The sequence below is a fragment of the Scylla paramamosain genome, unplaced genomic scaffold (assembly GCF_035594125.1).
Source record: "Scylla paramamosain isolate STU-SP2022 unplaced genomic scaffold, ASM3559412v1 Contig53, whole genome shotgun sequence".
NCBI classification, from domain to species: Eukaryota; Metazoa; Arthropoda; class Malacostraca; order Decapoda; family Portunidae; genus Scylla; species Scylla paramamosain.
Window position 1 is genome coordinate 466,802 of NW_026973718.1, and position 17,962 is coordinate 484,763.

The 17,962-nt window shown below is 43.8% G+C and overlaps 2 protein-coding genes and 1 pseudogene across 2 annotated transcripts; 1 reads left to right on the plus strand and 2 right to left on the minus strand.

Moving 5' to 3' along the window:
• Positions 1-382: 382 nt before the first annotated feature.
• On the minus strand, positions 383-6,539 carry LOC135098290 (bile salt-activated lipase-like; annotated as a pseudogene).
• Positions 6,540-10,537: 3,998 nt separating this feature from the next.
• Positions 10,538-11,704, plus strand: LOC135098286 (uncharacterized). Its single transcript, XM_064000548.1, has one exon. It carries the CDS (start codon positions 10,538-10,540, stop codon positions 11,702-11,704), a length of 1,167 nt encoding a protein of 388 aa, XP_063856618.1.
• Positions 11,705-12,809: 1,105 nt separating this feature from the next.
• Positions 12,810-14,222, minus strand: LOC135098287 (uncharacterized). The gene has a single exon (XM_064000549.1). The coding sequence runs from the start codon at positions 14,220-14,222 to the stop codon at positions 12,810-12,812; it is 1,413 nt and encodes a 470-aa protein (XP_063856619.1).
• Positions 14,223-17,962: the final 3,740 nt, after the last annotated feature.

Here is a 17,962-nt window from a genome sequence, read left to right on the forward strand (position 1 = left end):
TATATATATATATATATATATATATATATATATATATATATATATATATAATATATCCTTCTTCATACGACCTTAATCCCAGTGTATTGCAGGGTCAGCCGCTGGAGTTACCCTTCTCCATCTGTTTCTATCTTCTTGCACTCCCAGCTTGTTCATATCACTTCTTATTACGACTCTCCATCTTATTCTTTTGTCTCCCAACCCTCCTTCTCCCCCTAACCTCCACCATCATTGCCTTCCTCACTTGTTCGTCCTCTTCTCTCATATATATATATATATATATATATATATATATATATATATATATATATATATATATATATATATATATATATATATATATATATATATATATATATATATATATATATATATAAAGTGGTTATATCTAAGTTATGTTGTTAGGTAGGCGGTGCTTGTTACTGTTTGCATTTAATCAGGAGTTGGTAAATCACAATTCATGACGTGAACTGCGCGTGGCGCCCTGAGGCACCTTCACCAGGTGCGGGTGAAGCATCAGATTTTCCTGGGTGGGAAGAGAGTTGTGGAACTTGCGTGTCTGTGAAAAGAAAGAACCTGCATGAACCATTTACTGAGGGGGTGAAATGGATAGTGCTTGACAAAGGATGCGCTCTAGATACTCGGAGCGTGACATTTATAAAACACAAATAGCGACACTCATAAAGAAAAAAAAAATGTAGTTATGTAAATAATTCTGCCACGTCAAAATTTGAATAGAAAATGGACCATGTAATTATCTAATACATAAGGTTTCCAGACACTTCTCTAGTTATGGATAACCCTTCTTGCTCTCTTCTTCCGGAACTGGCACCTTCAGTGGGCCTTTTTTCTACTTTTTTTTTTTTTTGTAACCCTGAGGTCGGTTACCCCCTCACCCCCTCATCAACATATGTTCTAAGCGTTCGCCTTACACGCTTATAAGTACACCAATAGAAATATACCAGTGCCTAATACATCTTTCATAGTAAATAATTAAGTAAGCAACATCCCTCACCTCCTTGCGGTCGTCTGGCTTCATGGAGGGCGAGGGCGTGAGGGAGAGGTACTGCAGGTTCTCTGGTGTGCTGGCTTCCCACGTGAAGCCCAGAGAGCTATCAGGGGTTGGGTTCCTGGTGAGAAATAACGAAAAATTATAATTATAATGATGAGTAATAAAAGACAGACCACTGTTGGACTGGTGAGTAATACAAAGATTTATTATCATTGCAATGATGAGTGATACAAAAATAAACTATTGCTGCAATGATGAGTAATACAAAAAGTAATTATTGGAGTGTGGTGGTGAGGAATAGCAGGATTAAGCAGATCTTTTTCTCTAACTTTTCAACACCATCAAAACATTGTAGAAATAAAGATCCCCTGCTTAATTCTGTGTTTTCTCACCACTGCCCACCATCGCCAACTCACTTGTCTAATCTATGCAGTAAAGAGGTAATTTTTTGCAGTGATATGTAGTACACAGGCAAACTATCGTTGTTGTTGGTGTCACCGTGTCACAGTGAATGGATGGAAGCATTGATAAGTCTTACCTGACATCAGCACTTCCTGAAGAGCCTCTAATGCAGCAATGGTACAATGATAAGCCTTACTTTTATCATCTTATCCTCTAAAACTATCAGTCTCCTCCACAAAAGGGTCCCACCTTCCATCTCACCCCGCGGCAGCAAAGTTAGTGCACTGATAAGCAATACTTAATCATCTTGCCCACTCTAAAACTCTCAGTCTTCCATAAAGACTTCTGAAATCAGGACCTCCGTCCTCCATCTCACCCCGTGGCAGCAAAGTTGGTCCACAGAGTCGTGATGATGTCCCTGAGGGTGAGGTCGTCGGGCAGCTGTAAGTCCTTGGGTCGCTGTGGGGGTGCTGTTCGTGGCGACAAGAGAGGGCCGCCGCGGAACAAGTAGTACAGATCGTCTACGTGACTCACCCCTGTCAGAATTGACGATCAGAAACCGATTAAAAATTCCTGGAGAAAACCATTTGAGGGAAGAAAACTGGGAGGACGACAGAGAAGGAGATGGAGCGGTGGAATTGCTTTAGAACTGCAAACAATAGCAGTCACAGAGGAAGATTCAAGGGACAGAAACAACAGGATAGGCTCGTACATTGCGCCAACCACTCACTCGAGGGAAACGCCGAACGGAAAAGATAAGAAAAGGAAGATGTGATTCACTCATGTCAGAACAAAAAAAAACACAAGAAAGTAAGGGAAGCTACAAGAAGTTGTCAGGCCTACATGTGGTACTCCCCACATGAAACATACTGCCTACTTCCTTTCATTATCCTCAGCCTCAAATTTGGCCACTCCTCTTTTAAAGCTCCGTAGTGCTCATGGCACACATCACAGTGACTCATGGCACACTTCACAGTGACTCATGGCACACATCACAGTGACTCATGGCACACATCACAGTGACTCATGGCACACATCACAGTGACTCATGGCACACTTCACAGTGACTCATGGCACACATCACAGTGACTCATGGCACACATCACAGTGACTCATGGCACACATCACAGTGACTCATGGCACACATCACAGTGACTCATGGCACACATCACAGTGACTCATGGCACACATCACAGTGACTCATGGCACACATCACAGTGACTCATGGCACACATCACAGTGACTCATGGCACACATCACAGTGACTCATGGCACACATCACAGTGACTCATGGCACACATCACAGTGACTCATGGCACACATCACAGTGACTCATGGCACACATCACAGTGACTCATGGCACACATCACAGTGACTCATGGCACACATCACAGTGACTCATGGCACACATCACAGTGACTCATGGCACACATCACAGTGACTCATGGCACACATCACAGTGACTCATGGCATACATCACAGTGACTCATGGCACACATCACAGTGACTCATGGCACACATCACAGTGACTCATGGCACACATCACAGTGACTCATGGCACACATCACAGTGACTCATGGCACACTTCACAGTGACTCATGGCACACTTCACAGTGACTCATGGCACACATCACAGTGACTCATGGCACACATCACAGTGACTCATGGCACACATCACAGTGACTCATGGCACACATCACAGTGACTCATGGCACACATCACAGTGACTCATGGCACACATCACAGTGACTCATGGCATACATCACAGTGACTCATGGCACACATCACAGTGACTCATGGCACACATCACAGTGACTCATGGCACACATCACAGTGACTCATGGCACACATCACAGTGACTCATGGCACACATCACAGTGACTCATGGCACACATCACAGTGACTCATGGCACACATCACAGTGACTCATGGCACACTTCACAGTGACTCATGGCACACTTCACAGTGACTCATGGCACACATCACAGTGACTCATGGCACACATCACAGTGACTCATGGCACACATCACAGTGACTCATGGCACACATCACAGTGACTCATGGCACACATCACAGTGACTCATGGCACACATCACAGTGACTCATGGCACACATCACAGTGACTCATGGCACACATCACAGTGACTCATGGCACACTTCACAGTGACTCATGGCACACATCACAGTGACTCATGGCACACTTCACAGTGACTCATGGCACACTTCACAGTGACTCATGGCACACATCACAGTGACTCATGGCACACATCACAGTGACTCATGGCACACTTCACAGTGACTCGGACACAGCTGTGTTTTAGTTTTTCAACAAGATTATATCTCATACCACAAATTATGTATAAATAAATTAAAATGTTAAGTAATGATGAAAAGGGATGCAGTGCTATTACTAATAAAAATGATGGCAGCGATGAGATGGTGGTGATGGCAATAATGACTGGAATTTGTCGTGATGCAGGATATTAATAGTATAGGATAAGAGTTATTGGTAGTGGTAATGGTGATGGTAAGAAGGCTGGTGATAGTTGCTACGTATAGCGGTGGTGGCGACAGCGCTGGTGATAACATCAGGAGTGGTAGTGGCTATGCCAAGCACCTTCTGTTTTTATGAGTATTTAAGTCGAGAACCACCCTTGATGTCTATAAAATCTCTGACAGTTATTCATTGCCTTGAAGTGACATAGGGGATATGATGTTACAAGCAAAATTCTTTGTGTCAGTTATCAGGATCTGTTATGTAAGAGTGGCTCCAAACAAGGGCAATAAAAGGGCAGAAAAAAGCCCACTAAAGGTGCCAGTCCCCAGTTATTTTGCCAGTGTTCTTAAAACATCTGCCTAAACATTCGTCACTGAACTGACCGCCTCGTGTCAGTGTTGACGCCGCGGTGCCTCGGGCAGGTTGTGGGCCAGGCATTGCTTACACTTGTTGTCGCAGGAAGGGCAGATCAGTTGGCCGAAGGAGAGCTGGGCGTAGTGCTGCAGCTCGTAGCGGTAAATCTTCCCTGCGTGGTGGGCGGAGATGCGGTCATGAGGCACGGCGAAGTAGTGGTCAGTGAACATCTGTCAAAATCATATATAATAAGACTAGTAAGAACAAAAACTAAGAGTTATTTTTGTTATTTTCAATAGTAATAACTATTATTATGTCTATCATATTTTAAATAATATATTATTATTATTTTGATAACTAAAAGAATTAGAACGTTCACACCATCCAACTACTACTACTACTACTACTACTACGAACATGAGATAATAAGGGAAACGGCAAGAATCCATCAGATCAACCCGTGACAGTCCCTGAATGCAACATGCTTGTTCATCTCCACCTATCATCTTCATACGTGAGTCTAGTTTTTAAAGCTCCCTCATAATTCATCACTAATCACTAACAACTACGGTTACAAGGCTTTTTCACAGCAGAATGATCACGGAAAAGTTTACCGTACAGAACACCAGCTGGCAGTTCTGTATGTTTAAGATGTAACATAGGTGCGAATTTAAGAATGAACAGTGAAAACACTGCCGGCATCCTCTTGTCTCAAGTGTTAAGGTGTAACATCCCCTCACGTAGAGCCGTGTCTTCTCATCCTTATGTCATATATGTAAACAAGTAATTTTCACATTGCAATTACATCCAAAGTTTACGGAGCATGTGCAGCAAAAAACAGACTTAGGCTCCAGTGTTGGTGCTCACCCTCATGAAGTCGTCAGAGTGCGCCTCGGTGACGTGCGTGGTGCCCAAGTAGTGGAGGTACAGCTGGCGGGATACAGCCTCCGGGTCCTCACTCCTGCCCTCAAGCTGAAGGGACGCAGGCCCGGCCATGCTAAAATTGTGCTGTAGCTCCTCCAGTAACTGTTTTTTGCCAATGCAGCTTAAAAAAAATAAATAAATAAATAAAAATCTTCAAAACAATAGATTTTGAAGGTAATTATTCCCTCAGACATTTCAGTTAGTGAAGCATGATCTTTAACCACGTAAGTTGGGTGATAATTACGCAAGGCGAAAAGAGCCCCGTCGTCTTTGGTAATGCCTGATATGATGTCCACCCGGGTGCTGCACCCCTCGCTTATCAGCAGGGCAGGGTGACGCGGCAGGAAACGGCCGTCCACCCAGGGCGTGAAGGTGAGCGGCAGCACTCCCCATCTCTGTACAAGTTAAATGGCCTCAGAACTGTAATTTGAATATATCCACAATTGAATGTTCAAGTTAAATGAGCAAGTAGTCCTGACACCTGGCACAGTGAGTGCCACTCACTCTGGAGCTTTCGTAACGAGGAAAGAGAGCCTTTGCATCCAGCCCCTGCAGGCACAGAAGGAGCGTGTTGCTGCCCTGGTCTGTGGGACACCCAAGGCTGCCGCCCACTTCAATTGCCTCTTTGCGAGGATTACTGTTGATAGTCAAGGACGTCAGTGCTGTTCCAGACTGCATGATAGCACGGGAGAAAAGATCTGTCAAAACAATACAACTTGTCTCACTACATGCAAATATGTGAACAAATCGATATACAAGGTTGAAATTATATATATATATATATATATATATATATATATATATATATATATATATATATATATATATATATATATATATATATATATATATATATATATATATTGTGTGTGTGTGTATGTGTGTGTGTATAAACAAAGATGATGAGAACGAATGTGAAGTCCAAAAGGAATCCTACCTTAAACTTCCGGGACGAACATGAGGAGGTGGGCGGCGGCGCTGCCGGCACTCTCACCGAAGATGGTGACCCGCATGTTGTCTCCGCCAAAGAGGTGAATGTTGGTCTTCACCCACCGGAGCGCCAGGGTCTGGTCCTTGAGGCCCAGGTTCCCAGGCATCGCCAAGTCCTCGGTAGACAGGAAGCCTGTACAGTGAGAGAGAAGCAGTGAGAAGAGCAGTACACAGGCCGCGCCGCGTGTAAGAGAAGTCACCACCTCGCCACACACCACCCACCCAGGACACCCAGCCGGTACTGCACCACCACCAGCACGATGTCGTGGTCCAGGAGGACGTGAGGAGGGTACTCCTGGGCACTGCCATGGGTGAACCTTCCTCCGTGAAGCCAAACCATCACCGGGAAGCTAGCGTCTCCATTAATGTGATAAGATTGGTACTATTACACACACACACACACACACACACACACACACACACACACACACAGAGAGAGAGAGAGAGAGAGAGAGAGAGAGAGAGAGAGAGAGAGAGAGAGAGAGAGAGAGAGAGATGACTAAAAGGGGATGTAAAATATTCCTTACAAAAGATTAAAGTTTTAAATTTTACATTCGCTAGAAAAGCTTAGATTAAGAGGTATAACAAGAACAATTTAAACAAAATCCTTAGTGTTAGTAATCAGGATAGGACTAAAACTAATAAATTAAAAAAAAGGGAAGAAATTGGTTCTCAGATAGAGTGGTAGATGACTGGAATATATGCAGTAATCAGCCTACTAGTACCGAGTCACCTGGGTGCTTTAAAAAAGGATTAGTTAAATTTACTGATCGGGAAGGCAGGTGGACACAGGTTTTAGACAAGGACTGTCACCTAGTACGTGTAGGCCTACTTTCTTCTCCCAGCTTCCCTTATGCTCTTAGGTTCACATGTCACAGATTAAAGCAGTCTCTCCGGGGTTCTCTGCCTCACCTTGGGCACAAACACGTTGAGGTACAGGCAATCCTCCTCACCCAGCACTTCCTTTATTCCGACTTTCTCTGCTGCGGAGAAATACTGGATGCACGGCGGGGCGGGAATGGAGGCTTCCCCCATGGCCCCCCAGTCTGGGAAGGGCTCGGGATCCTGGAAGAAAGGACACACTATCTTCCAGTATTTTCCCACCCTCATTTTACAGTCTCACTCTGATGAAGTCAAGTGCTTTCATTACTCCGCAAATTTTCACCGTCTGCCGGCCTACCTTGAATCGCAGCCTCCCCAGTGGTGGCCGAGCGTAGGGAATGCCGTAGAATGACGAAAAGTCTCGGCCCTTCACCGATTCCTCCACAATGCCTGAGACGCGGCTATCCCTGGTATCAACGAATGGCACATCAGCAGCAGTCGCCACCACCACCACCACCACCACCGCCACCACCATCACCACCACCATCACCACCACCATCAGCGTCGCCAACAGAGCCGCACCACGCGCCATCCCTCTCTATTCTGCTGCTGTGAGATACAAGCGAGAGGAAGAGTATAGGAACAACTAAAATCAGTATTAGTGGCTTTTTATTTTGTCTGTATATTTTCTGTTGTGATTTTTTTCAAAACAAAATGTTTCCTCACACTGGGCGGCACTGTGACGCCAAAGATGGGTGCATAAAGGAAGCAAAGCGGCAACTGAACATCATAGGAAATACACAAAGCAGTCTTTTCAACGAGTAAAATAGAAGTGAAGCCACACGATGCTACGCTAAGTTTCCCGTCCATAGGGGGATGTTCAGCTTCTTAACTCAGAGACCACAGAACACTAAGTCAGATCTTGTTAAGTCCAGCTTGATTGTCATCAACACAGGGGTTCCCCAGGAATGTCACGTGCCATGTCTTAGTCTTCATACAGATAACTGTAGGAGCTGCATTGTCTCACTAACGCGTTTATTTGACAAAACATACATGATAATTTCATACCAGCCACAAAAATAAACTCATATTTGTACATCAGTCCACACACACACACACACACACACACACACACACACACACACACACACACACAGATAAGCGCGCACAAATGTTTCGTTCCTTAACAAAAGAAATATAAGATTATCTGCACTGCGTTGCAGAACTTACAATGCTCCCTCAGTGATGAGAGTCGGGTTGTTTAGTGCGCGGGCCGGGTGACAGACTGACGCACATGCTCCGTGACGCTCCTTTTATGTGAGAGCTTGATCACACGAGTAGATTTAAAGGAACATGATGAACGAGAGTTGTCAGTTCCCACAGGGCCCGTGAAATTGTGTACTACAGTTGTTTACGAGTACTGGGAATGCGGTTATGAGCGCGACACACACACACACACACACACACACACACACACACACACACACACACACACACACAGTCTTTTAGCCATCCTTCCGCAACCTGAGTTGAATCAAGTCTTACAAACTTAACGATTGGAGAAAGTTTGTGGATTCAGTTCTTTCGTGTCAGGTAATCACCTCAGCAAGGCGTCCTGCACAAAGAGACAGAGTGCTGACACGAAAACCGTATGAACTTCAAGGAAATATTTAATATTTAATGACGAGTGGTGATGCTGATGATGATCATATGTGTGTGTGTGTGTGTGTGTGTGTTGATGACAGTATTGCTATAACAAATAATATTGGTGATGATGGTAATAATGGTGATAATAATAATAATGATAATGATAATGATAATAATAATAATAATAATAATAATAATAATAATAATAATAATAATAATAATAATATATAATCCAATTACTTCCATTCTTGCTCTTACTTTGGTGTGAGATGGTTTAATGCATCAGCACATCTGAGCCTCACCACTGCATGGTTCCTATCCTGCCTTAGTATTCCTGACAGGCACTCGACGTGCTTAGGCAACACAGCTCACTCAGTTGCCGGGCGCTCGTATTGAGACTACGGTTGACAAACAGGAGGACATCCCTAGCTTGACGCAAGTATATTTGGTGAAAATCTGAGCGTAAAAATCGAGTAACCTACCCTGTCCCTCTCCCTCCTTCTCTGGGTCCTTCACTCTCCCACAGTCTGACTTCCTACACGGAGATGAAATGAGTATTTTTATCGAAAACTAAACACACAAAAGTCAAGTGACCTTCCATTAACCTTCACTCACATGTTGTTCCCTTGACTTTCTACCAGGAGTTTGTGAATTCCTCTCGTACTGGTTCTCCTCTCGCTGCGTGAATCGACCTTCCTCCCCGGTACCGTTGTTCCAGCGTAGGGCAATTCATTATATTCTTAGTTATAGTTCTTTAATTACATAAATAAGACAAGAGAAACTCTGTTTATAGCTTAGAATAATGCGTGCTGAAATGCATTAGAGATAAAGAGAGTAACTATGAAAAATAAATAGTATGATGTAGGCAATGCTGGTTATATTTATCCATGGCAATAGATGTATCCAATACTAAAAGATAAACATGTTCCTACAAAATGCAAATTAATAGTTTATAATACACTTGTTATACCAATCCTATTATATGGTGCTGATTGCTGCTGGACTTTAACTACAAAATTAGAATCGAAGATTCAGGCAGCCGAAATGCGAGTGCTCAATAATCAGGGGTGTTACAAGAAGGGACAAGATGAGAAATGTTCAAATAAGAGAAGAGTTGGGAGTGACGCTGCTACTGGAGGATGCTGATAGAGCAAGACTGAGATGGTCTGGACATGTTAAGAGAATGGAAGAAGATCGGTATGCTAAGAAATATATGGAGTGGATACCAAGAGGCAGGCGACCACGAGGGAGACCAAGGAAGAGATGGAAGCAAGGTATTGAAGAGAGCCTTAAGGTAGGTTGCCACACGCGCACTTTTTGGGCACGACGTGGCACGAGGTGAGTGCGCGCCACACCGCGAGTAGAAACAGTACAGAAACAGAGACGTCGGGTACATTGCGCGCAAGGGTGTGGCGATGTGGCACGAGGTGAGCCCGATCTGGGCACGAGGTGTTGCGAGACGTGACACGAGGTGATCACGACGTGGGCACGAGGTCATCGCGACGTGCACACGAGGTGTGGCCCAACCCGACGACCCGTTTTGAGGGGTCGCACAGGCATTTTAATTAATTACGAGGTTGTTGCCGATGTACTGTCACGATATGTCACGGGGTGTTGTGAGGATGCGTCCAATATTTGCAGCGCCTCCCAAGCGGTATATAAAGGGTGGGGAATGATGATCAAGTCACTCAAAGCTAGACTGGCAAGCAGGGAAGATGGAGGAAGAAAACTACAGACAAGAGGCTCAAGTACTGATGGCAGGAATCCTGATGGTGGCTGCTGCATTGCTGCTGCAAAGAAGACGTCTACAGCAACCTCCCGTGCCACCCCAGCCACGAGCAAGAAGACCCAGAACAATATGGTGCCGTGAATGGCTTACGAGACGATCGATGCATGGCGATTTTCACCACCTGCTGCAGGAGCTCAACCGAGAAGACACCAAGGGCTACAAGAACTTCCTCCGCATCAAACCTGAACTTTTCAGAGAGATGGTGGACCGGCTTACTCCAATCCTCGCCAAAAAAGCCACCAGAATGAGAGAGCCCCTGTCAGTGGGGTTGAAGTTGGCTGTCACCCTCCAATTCCTGGCATCCGGCGATTCATATACGAGTCTGCAATACAGCTTCAGGGTCTCCAAAACCGCCATCTGTAGATTCGTACCTAAAGTCTGCCAGGCCATAATTGACATATACAAACCTGAGGTGCTCAAGTGCCCAAGAACTCCAGAAGAATGGAATCAAGTTGCCGAAGGATTCTCAAAGAGGTGGAACTATCACAAGTGTGGAGGTGGTCTGGATGGCAAGCATGTTCGAGTGAAGAGGCCCTGGCATGCAGGATCGCTGTTCTTCAATTACAAGAAGTTCCACAGCATTGTCCTCATGGCCGTCGCAGATGCAAACTACAAGTTCCTGTACGTCGACGTAGGTGCTGAAGGAAGTGCTGGTGATGGAGGAACTTGGTTCAAGTGCACCCTTCACGATGCCATCGCGCAGAAACGAGTGGGATTTCCAGAGCACAGCTTCCTGCCGAGTGACGACACGCCAATCCCATTCCACATTGTTGCTGATGATGCCTTCGCCCTCAAGACCTGGCTTATGAAACCTTACTCACATCAATCCCAGGTATACGAAGAAAAAATCTTCAGCTACAGGTTGTCTCGCGCCCGTCGTGTGGTGGAAAATGCTTTCGGTCTCCTGCAGTCACGATTTAGAGTCTTCGGCACTACCATGCTACAACGACCTGCAGTTGTCAAAATTGTCACCATGTGTGGGTGTGTGATGCACAACCTGATATTGGACCGCTACTCAAATTTCCATCCCCAAGAAGTCGACTGCGAAGATGGTGACCATAACGTGATTGATGGATCGTGGAGGAACATACCAAATCTGATGCAACGCCTCCAAACTCGACGGGGAACAAATCCAACGAGAGAAGCAAAGGCCGTCCGAGACTACCTGGCTTTGTACTATGCATCAGAAGCAGGCGCAGTTCCCTGGCAAGAAAGGATGGTATATCCAAGAGGACGACCAGCAGACGAACAAAGGATGGAGCAATAATTAAATAAATAAATAATATATATATATATATATATATATATATATATATATATATATATATATATATATATATATATATATATATATATATATATATATATATATATATATATATATATATAAGCTGTGTTAATAAATGTTATCTGTGTATTTGATAATAAAGAAACCGATTAAGCTTCCTTGACTTTGAATTATATCCCAAAATATAAACTATATACATTATAGGAATATCATATTTGGGTGGGAGGGAATGGGAAAGGAAATAAGAGTAAAATAGAATATATGTTAAAAAAAATTTTAAATATGAATTTAATGTTTACAAAAATTATTAACTTATTAAGTAATAGGCAAATCTGGATAATTAAACACCTTCATTTATTAATTACATAAGACTTTGGTCTAAAATTGTTAAGATTGTCTGGTTATAAGATTAAAATTTTAGCAAAGAATTTTTCATATTTACGACATTGAAATAAAATCTATACTTGATGGATATATCAAAGCTATAAAATGTTCATATATATATATATATATATATATATATATATATATATATATATATATATATATATATATATATATATATATATATATATATATATATATATATATATATATATATATATATATATATATATATATATATATATTATGGGGACAGTACCTTTTCCATGTGTGATTCTCTGATTTAATTTTCCAAGTGTTTTACCTTTTACCAGTTATTATTTCAATACCTTATTTATATATTCAGTTATTATTTTCCAAGTTCTTTATTACCAACTCTTCATTATTCCCTTTTATCTGTTATCATTTCAAATCCTCAATTTTCAATCCATTTCTTAACTTCCCAAGTTTTAGTATATTTTTTTTCTCTTTTACCATTTATGTCCCAATTATTTATATTCAGTTTGTAGTTTATAATTTTTTTTTACTGGTAAAAGGAAACATTAAAAAAGTGTTTTTAATGTCTCCTTTTACCAGTTATTATTTTATATCCATACTTATATTATAAATGAAAAGGGAAAAAATATAGCTGTTTTTTTCATATTTATTTCATACATTTTAACATATTTTTATATGCAATACATTTTTATTTTGTTTACATTTACTCGTCGCTATCCTCCGCCTCGTAGCCCTTCGGCGTCTCGATCATGGGGGACATTATGGCCTTTTTCGCCGGCGATTTCGTCTTCTGGCCCTGGAGTTTGGTGGTCGTACTTGTGTGCTGCAGGGTCTTGACGGGGGACGGTGAACAGCCGAGTATAGATTCCCACTGTATTGGGGTGGGCACCTGCTGCTGCTGTGGCTGCTGAGGGAACTGTTGCTGTTCTGATTGTTGAGGCTGGTATTGTTGTTGAGGCTGTTGGTACTGTTGTTGTTGAGGCTGTTGGTACTGTTGTTGTTGGTATTGGGGCTGCGAGTAATGTGGCTGCTGGTACTGCGGCTGATGATAGACTGGAGGAGGAGGAGGAGGAGCAGGAGCAAGAGTAGGCGGTGCAGGAGGCTGCCACAGGTGCGATGGGCTCGCAACTCCTAGTGGCATGGGTACAGAATCCAGCAACCTCCTCGGGTCTTTAATAGCACTCCTGGCCATCACTGGTTCCTCCATGAGGCTGATCATGTACGCGATCTTGGAGAAGAGTACTCCATGATGCATGGGGGAAACCTTCTTCAGGCGAGTGTACATAAATTCAACAAACTGCCGGATGTCAGCGTCAGGTCCCTCGACTGGTGGTTTTCGTGTAGCTAGCAGCTGTGCACTCTGGAGTAGTTCTTGGATGGCACTGCTCTCCTGGGTAGATTTGGTGGATCGTGGGCTGGATAGTTCCTCCTCCTGCCGTTCCTTCTTCCTCTTCCTCCTGGCAATTGAGTGGGCCGATAGGACAGACTCATGGCTGGAGGAATCTTGATCGTCACCTTGTCTGCCGAAGTCATCACTAGGGTGCGTACTTTCGTGGGCGATGTGACCTGCCAGGAAGGCCCAAACCTCGACGATCTTCTGCTCCCTCTGCGTCCTCGGCCTGGCTGCTGATCCACTCTTGCTCTCCCTCTTCTCGATTTTCCCAAAATCTGTTCTCTTCTTGTCCACCACCTTCTTCACCTGCTGGTGAGAACAGTCCGAGAAAGTTTGGGCCAGGTCCTTCCAGAGGCTCTCCTTCCACGCCGGATTCAGCCACTTCTCGTTCCGCTTATCGTAGAGCTCTGGATGCAACTGGACGTAGTTTGCTATCTCCCTCAGTTGGTCGTCGTTGAAGGGGTAGTCCTGAACGTCTTTCTTGGATGGCCGAGTGCGTTTCCTGGAGAGCCCAGCAACAGGTTGTACCTTCACCACTTCCACATCAGGAACGTCAGTGTCGTCAGGAACCTCAGGAGGAACATCACCAGTTTCTTCCTCCTGCAGACTCGGGGAAGACTCCTGCTGTGGTGCTTGCTGCTTGCCTTTCTTGGGCATCTTGGAAAGGTTGGCTGGAGATGGGAGGGTTCTTCTTCTGTCTGTGTTTGCGAGATAAGTGACCATGTGGCCCACGGGTGCTGTTTATATACCCCTTGGATCAGGTCACGTGAGAGGCAATTATACAGCTCGCCACCACCTCGCGCTAACTTCGTGCCCACCTCGGACTAACGTCGCGCCCACCTCGCACTAACCTCGTACCACCCCGCACCACACCTCGTGACACCTCGCGCCCAGGTAGCACGAGCTCGCACCACTGCGCGCCAGGCGCGACGTCGTGCCAATAGGCGCGAGGTGTCTCGAACAGGGTACGAGGTGTCACGAGGTGATGGCACGAGGTGGGGCCGACGTCGCCACTTCGTACCACGTCGGGAAAAAAAATGAAACTGTTTTAATTTTAACGCGACGTCGTGCCACCTGCCTCGACTTCCCCGACTTGGTGGCAAGAGGTCTGCACGAGCTGCCGCGCTGTTGGGCACGAGTTGGCGCGAATTGGGTGCGCACTCACCTCGTGCCACGTCGTGCCCAAAAAGTGCGCGTGTGGCAACCCGCCTTAAGGTTTGCTCTTTCCCGTGCGTTCTTGCCCAGCCTCCGGGAACCGCCACGGACAGTCTGCCTCAGTTTCAGGCAAGACAGGGGGTCGAGGGGTTAAACTTTGGTAAATTGTGTGTAAGTGCGTGTGTGAGCTTTCTAAGAGCAAAAATTGAAGAGAGAGAGAGAGAGAGAGAGAGAGAGAGAGAGAGAGAGAGAGAGAGAGAGAGAGAGAGAGAGAGAGCTATCCTCAGAGCAAGAAAGCAGCTGGCTCCTCGAGGTTACTGTGTCTTCAAAGAGAGGACTCATCCGAATCCTGTCTCTTAATCCTGACCTGTGCCTCGTCTTGGGTGTGTAGATCTCACTCCTACATTCTTAGCTCGATACTAGTGACTTTGAATGATACGTACTGGTAGTAACTCTTCTGACCACTGAGAGTGTTTATAATATTATTGGGAAATCTGCTGTAAGAAATGCATGAAAAACCTGAAAATTGGGGAACTTTTGACAGTATAGAAAATTGTTTATCTTCAAGAAAAAAAAAAAAAATATATATATATATATATATATATATATATATATATATATATATATATATATATATATATATATATATATATATATATATATATATATATATATATATATATATATATATATATATATATATATATATATATATCAGTGAGGATTAATACGCAAACACACACAAACTACCGGGACAAGGCTGCTAACATCTTTGCTCAATGTCCGCAAAACAATTCCACACAGTAGCCTGTGAAACATATGGAACAGTGAGTCAGTCGTAATCAGACAGAACAGGTAATTTATAGAGATACCTATGTTCTGTGTTTTTTTTTTACAAATTTCTCTGTCTTCTAGTTTATTTATTTTTTTCTTTTTTTGGTGGTACCGGATAAAGAGGCATAATTTTCTTGCAGCACTGGGGTGACTCACTCCTTCATAGACACAGGTTGTATTGAGTGTGACATGCAAATTTCTCTGGTCTGTGTTGTAGCTCTGCTGTATGATGAAATTTTTTAAGGGTGTTAAAGCACCTCCGCCCCTTGCTTTTAGTCACTCCTTTACTCTTACGCCTCACTCCTATACCTTCATTCATTCACTAGAGAGAGAGAGAGAGAGAGAGAGAGAGAGAGAGAGAGAGAGAGAGAGAGAGAGAGAGAGAGAGAGAATGTACAACACTAAAAATGAAACACGTCAATGCCTAGAACAATGCAAATCGTGATTTATTGCTCTCTCTCTCTCTCTCTCTCTCTCTCTCTCTCTCTCTCTCTCTCTCTCTCTCTCTCTCTCTCTCTCTCTCTCTCGCACACACACACACACACACACACACACACACACACACACACACACACACACACCTCATGACGTCACACGACACACAACGGACAGTTCCCGCCAAGTGGAGACATTCATCAACTCACCACCTTCAAGTGTCATCAGGTAACACTGGCGGCAGGTGGTGTTTATGCCCAGAGTATCCTTTCATTTTTGTAACCGTGGCTGAGGAATAGAAGGGTCAGCTGTTGGCACGTTGGCACATTACACGTACTACATTCCTGGGCAGTACACCGTGCGGCACAACACGTGAGCATTATTACTTCGTTCCTACATAAAAGAAAATAAATAAATAAATAAAAACAGACGAAATGGAACAAAATTTAAAGGAAAAATATATATTGTTCTCCTCCCTTCACAGTGCCATCCAGGCAGCCTTATCATTTCAAATCACTAGAGTACTTCACCGTAGTTTAGTGAAATCATTACATTGCTCACCCAACCAAAAAAGAAGCCGGAGTTGAACAAAACTGATAGAAAAAAAAAAGAAACATGGCGTTTTTCCTTCACAGTAGCACTCTTATTATTCCAGTCTTATTATTGCCCAGGGGTTCAATGACAGCATGGTGAAATTACTACATTACTCACCCAGGCAGACTAAATGAACAGAATCAAATGAAAAAAAGGAAGCATACATTGTCTATCCTTCACAGTTACCCAGACTTTTTTTTATTTCGTATCACTAGAGTACTTCCCTAAATGTGTGGCGACGTTGTAGTGAGCAGTGCCACGCCTTGCAAACGTGCCACTCCTTCCCAGAACAGCTTTGTGTGGCACTAACGAAGCGCGGTGTCACCCAATGGTAGTGTGAAGGCTGCGAGGTTTGTCTGCTGACTTGCCCAAAAATTATTATGTTGATTTATCTTCAGACTCTGGCGGTTGGAGTTTTGATTCAATATACAATCTCTCTCTCTCTCTCTCTCTCTCTCTCTCTCTCTCTCTCTCTCTCTCTCTCAGTAGTGTTTAATATCTACGTTCGTCTCTTTTTTTTATTACAGTGATATTGGTGTTTATTGGCATTTAATTAAACCAAACGTATGCCCGCTTAAAACGAGCTTACACAGAACGACATACTGCTATACAAATAAGCACACACACACACACACACACACACACACACACACACACACACACACACACACACGCGCGCGCGCGCGCGCGCGCGTCGGGGAAGGAGCGTCGTAAGAAACAGCCTCGTAGGAAATTATAATGAAACAGCTTCTTAATGCTTAGCTTCTCTACCGGCGCGCTACTCTCTCTCTCTCTCTCTCTCTCTCTCTCTCTCTCTCTCTCTCTCTCTCTCTCTCTCTCTCTCTCTCTCCCCCCCCTGTAAAATACTACGTGGCATCATCGAAACGAGGGAGGAGCGGGGGAGGGCACCGAGTCCGAGCGACCTTGAAAACAGCTGAGTGATGATGCCACTTAGCATTTTAAAGGAGTACTTATAATCACCGCAATAATGTTGTCGTGTAATGCTTATTGGTATATCACATGCTTTTTAATACCATTTGTCTTGTTATAAGATACTGTAATATTCCACAGCCTGCAAAAAATAAGATTAAATAAGTGGCACCTCCGAGGCTGCGACAATGCAGCCGTCTGTTCTTCACGTCAGCTACACGCATAGCAGCACTTCCGCGAGTCCCATACATTTTCAACTCCTCTGACGGGGAAACAAAGCCTTAAAATGCATATGTGTATAGAACATTTCCTACTTAGAATTGCACGTTCCTTCACCTCTTTCAGTATTTGCAGAAACACGCGTTACACCTTTTATACAGTGGACAACAAGCAAAACAACACCTACGTGTTCTGAAACGCTTCATTTGTCTCACCACATTTTTTTTTCTTTTCAAATGATGATAGGTTCTGAATAGCCGGGTTTTAAATGCATTTCCCCTGTTAATAATATAGAA